Genomic DNA, 3,871 nt, shown 5'->3' with positions numbered 1-3,871 from the left:
TCTCTTGGAGAACCCCTCTTTTGCCGTCCCTCTCCTCTTTGTTTTTCTAATTTCAATTTGTAAATGATTATTTTTTTCATGTGTTTTCTTATGATAGGCACATGAGTTATGTTACTCAATTTAACAGAAGGTACTCATTTGACAGATGAGTAAAGTTCAAAGAGTAAATTGGTTAGGGGTGTAATGGCCACCACTAAAAATTCAAAAAAGTAACATTGAATATATGAAGTTATGCAAACTAATATGGCACTCATTTGGAAAACTCAGCAAATTTCATACCTAACAATAGGGGCACAACAATTTTCTTCACTCACACGAAAAATGACCACTTTGAAAGTCTTAGTGGCCTCAATCAATTCAAAGGCACAAACATCACCTACTTCTAGATTATTGTCCTTTGCAAATACTTTCCAACGACAGTTGAACCTACATTTTAGATTCTCATCAGTCCTTTTGCAAAACTCAACAGGCCAGTTACTCCCATTGGAAACACAAAGGTTGACATCGCCATGCAATATATTTGAATATTTCTTCACAAAGTCCTTTGGTATATTCTGTTGAAAAAAGATAATGAAGAAAAAAATTGAGGAAAGAATATGTCTTTTCCAGTGAAGAATGAGACTAAAAAGTTGGTAGCCCGAAAGAATGCATTGCCACCAAATTTCCTCTCTCTTAAATGTATATCATCATGCAAAGTGAACACTAGAGAAATTTTGATGATCAAGTAGCTATTAAATTGAAAGCTTACCAAATTCCGATCCAAATATGACTGTTGAATGACAACCTTGAAATACGGATTTTTAGGTTTGAAAGCACTTGCTCTTTGAAGTGCTCTAGCTATTTCATTGTTGTTCAATGGCTGGATCATTCTATCAGCCTTAGATTTCAAACGTTGTTTAGTCGTAGAAATTCCTTTAACGCCTTTTGCTGAAAAATTAAGTTAAACATGATTATGAAAACATAATAAACTAAGGACTTTGACTCAAACATGATTATATGAAATTTACATATTGGAAGTGATTGCAATTTTACCACTTGAATTAGTTTTCACGATCTTGTGGGGTCGAAAATATGGTAATGTCGATTTATCCCTTGTTTTTGGGCTTGGTGGAAAGCTGCCTAAGAATTCAATAGCACTATAACTCTCAATCTCTTCCATATTAGGAGCTATAAATTCATTATGAAGCTTGCCTTTTCCACGATGAGACGTATTGAAATGATAGTCTATTTCTGTTGCACTCTCATCAAATATGAGTACATAGAAGTGGGAATTTCCTTCATATCGGAAAACTAAGAAGTGCCCTTGCTTTACTGAGTAGTAGTTTGCAAATTCTGGCCAGCCGTTCTGTAACCAAATCTCACCATCACTTTCTGTCAATTCTATATTCCATTCTGCACCACTCGGAAGTTTAAGAAATGCAGAATTTGACAGCTCCTGTCCATATTTCCTTGTAAACTTTCTAGGAATTCCCTGTGAAGAATGAGTCTATAATTAAGTTTTGCACATAAAATACAACATGAAGTATTAAGCACACACACATACACACACATTGTTCTTAATAGGAAAAACGTGGTTTTTGTTTCTAAACAACAATATTTAAAAAATTGGAGTAATGGTTAGTTGACTTGGTTCCATTCCACTATCAAAATAATTTTTGCATCTTATCTTTATTATAATAAAATGCAAATAAAAAGCTTCATTCCTTTCTACTATTGTACATTTATACTCCATATATCTTTGAGAACCAACCAAAGTTATTCCACTATCTTATGGTTTGCATGAATATTTATTCTGCAACTAACAATGAATAAAAAAAAAAAAAAAGAGGGGAAAGGGGAGCAGGTATGAGGAATTCTTTATATTCTTCTATTTTTATTATTTAAATCCCTGTAGTGTTGGCAAACAAGAACCTTTTCTTTTAAGTCCATTTAGTTTTTAACATATTTGCTCATGTACAGTTAAAAAAAAAACTTCATTTTCTCTATTTACATTTATACTTAAAACTAATTTTCATTAAAAAAAAATCGAAATGGACTCCTAATCTAGCATAACAAATCTTCAACTGCCCAAAGTGCAAACAAAGTGATAGCTAGGAAGGCCAAAACTAGAATAAATATATTTGTAGGTGAAAGGGGAACCATACTGCTACTAAACAACTGCTTGTATCTAAAATTGTAGAGACTAAAAGTCTATTTTTCCTTTTCTTTTTCAAAGAATACCAACCCAAAAACTCAAAAACAATAAGAAAATTAAATAATAAAAAGAGTTCTTTAAATAATTTTATAAAATTATATTAAAAAATAAAAAAGAACAAAACCAACAACATCAACTCCTCTTGGCTCAGCCTGTCGCAAGGTACTTACAACTTGCAAGTCGCAAAGCTTAAAATATGAGGTGAAAAAATTACAAAGTTCAACAAGCTAGCTAGACTCTTTGGTTCTACATGTATAACTGTTTTTTGGAGTTATTACCTAACATTAGAATTGTAAATTTTTTCCCAAACAAGAGACCAAGACCATAATCTTACATTTGATCCGATTAGTTTAACAAAGTAGTAGTAGCATCAAGTTCTTAAATCGCACACAAAGTGAGATAGATGAATATACTTACAAGCTTCCCATCTCGTAGACAATTGTTGAGAATGATCTTGAAAAAATGTGGAGCATTCGCCATAACTGCTGCAGTGTCAATATCTCTATCTCCCGCCTTGTATGGTTCAACAAAGGCTTCTTAGATTTGTATCTTGAGGTTGTGGGTAGTTCTTCTCACTTTTCAATATCTATACAATATGATTAATGCTTTTTGATACAGAGTAGCTGAACCTTTATAGTAAAGCATTCTTATAATTAATGAGCTACCAAGTTCATGGTAGCTGCATGTGTTCTTAATGCCAGTTATAGTCAGTGAAGAAGACGTACAGAGAAAGAGGGATTGAGATCCCGCAATAGCACAGATCTCAGCCGTTGAAAGCATCCAACGGCTCCTGTGAAGTGATATAGCTCATCAATCCGCGTGAAGTTGAAAAAAGCCCTAACAAGCCGCATCTCATTATTGGATCATCTATTTAATAGTTGCAAAACGATCTACCTTTAATAATAAATATGTTAGTTTAATGTAGTTGGCCAAAGATTAATAGATCATGATGGATGTATAGGAAGTAGGCCGCCACAATATGACATGCTGCTTTTGCACTTTATAAAGTTCAGATTTCCATTTGCAAGACTATTGTCATTGTGCATGGGGACAAGCAAAAAGGATTGGAACGATATAAATAATGATATGAAGATACAATAAATTTGTGAGATTTGTTTTAGAAATCAGATATGGTAAACCCTTGCAACGATTTCATAGCTGAAATACAATTGATTATGTGTCTGTCAGTCATTTGTAGCTGTCTTTAACACTTCTATCTTCACTGACATCTTACTTTTTGCTTCATTTAATTCACTTGCAACGTATCACTGAATGAACTAGTGAAAAAGAAATGTTAAGCAGGTTTTTGGTCTATTTTCGTGCCTTTGTCCTGTTTTCCTGCTCTGTTTTCCTTGTGTGTTCTGATCTGGTTGTAATTTTTACTTCTTCAATATGAACGTTCAGTTTCAAAAAAATAAAAAATAAAAAACAGATATTTTTTACTGATTGCGTGGTTTTTGTTTGGTTGTGTTGATATTTGATAACAACTAAACAATGGGGGCTGGCATGGCAGCAACATTGAGGAGAAAAAGCAAAAGGCATACTAGCTTGAGAATTGTGAATGAGAATGAAGAGTAAAACGTAAAGGTTTGTTTTAAAATTGTAGGGAATTCATCATGAAATTTCTAACTTGTGAGGAAAAAAAAAAAAAAAAAAACAATCATAGGTATAAGACAA

General features: G+C 33.0%; 1 protein-coding gene across 1 annotated transcript; it reads right to left on the bottom strand.

Moving 5' to 3' along the window:
- Positions 1-255: 255 nt before the first annotated feature.
- LOC115988446 (B3 domain-containing transcription factor VRN1-like) lies at positions 256-2,830 on the bottom strand. Its single transcript, XM_031112018.1, has 4 exons — positions 2,612-2,830; positions 1,033-1,471; positions 749-927; positions 256-554 (listed from the first exon to the last, which is right to left on the bottom strand). The coding sequence occupies exons 1-4, from the start codon at positions 2,672-2,674 to the stop codon at positions 264-266; spliced, it is 972 nt and encodes a 323-aa protein (XP_030967878.1). The 5' UTR covers positions 2,675-2,830; the 3' UTR covers positions 256-263.
- Positions 2,831-3,871: the final 1,041 nt, after the last annotated feature.

This window comes from Quercus lobata, chromosome 5, assembly GCF_001633185.2.
Source record: "Quercus lobata isolate SW786 chromosome 5, ValleyOak3.0 Primary Assembly, whole genome shotgun sequence".
In the NCBI taxonomy this organism is placed as follows: Eukaryota; Viridiplantae; Streptophyta; class Magnoliopsida; order Fagales; family Fagaceae; genus Quercus; species Quercus lobata.
Note: the sequence above shows the minus strand (reverse complement) of the source record. Positions and strands in the feature narration are given on the sequence as shown.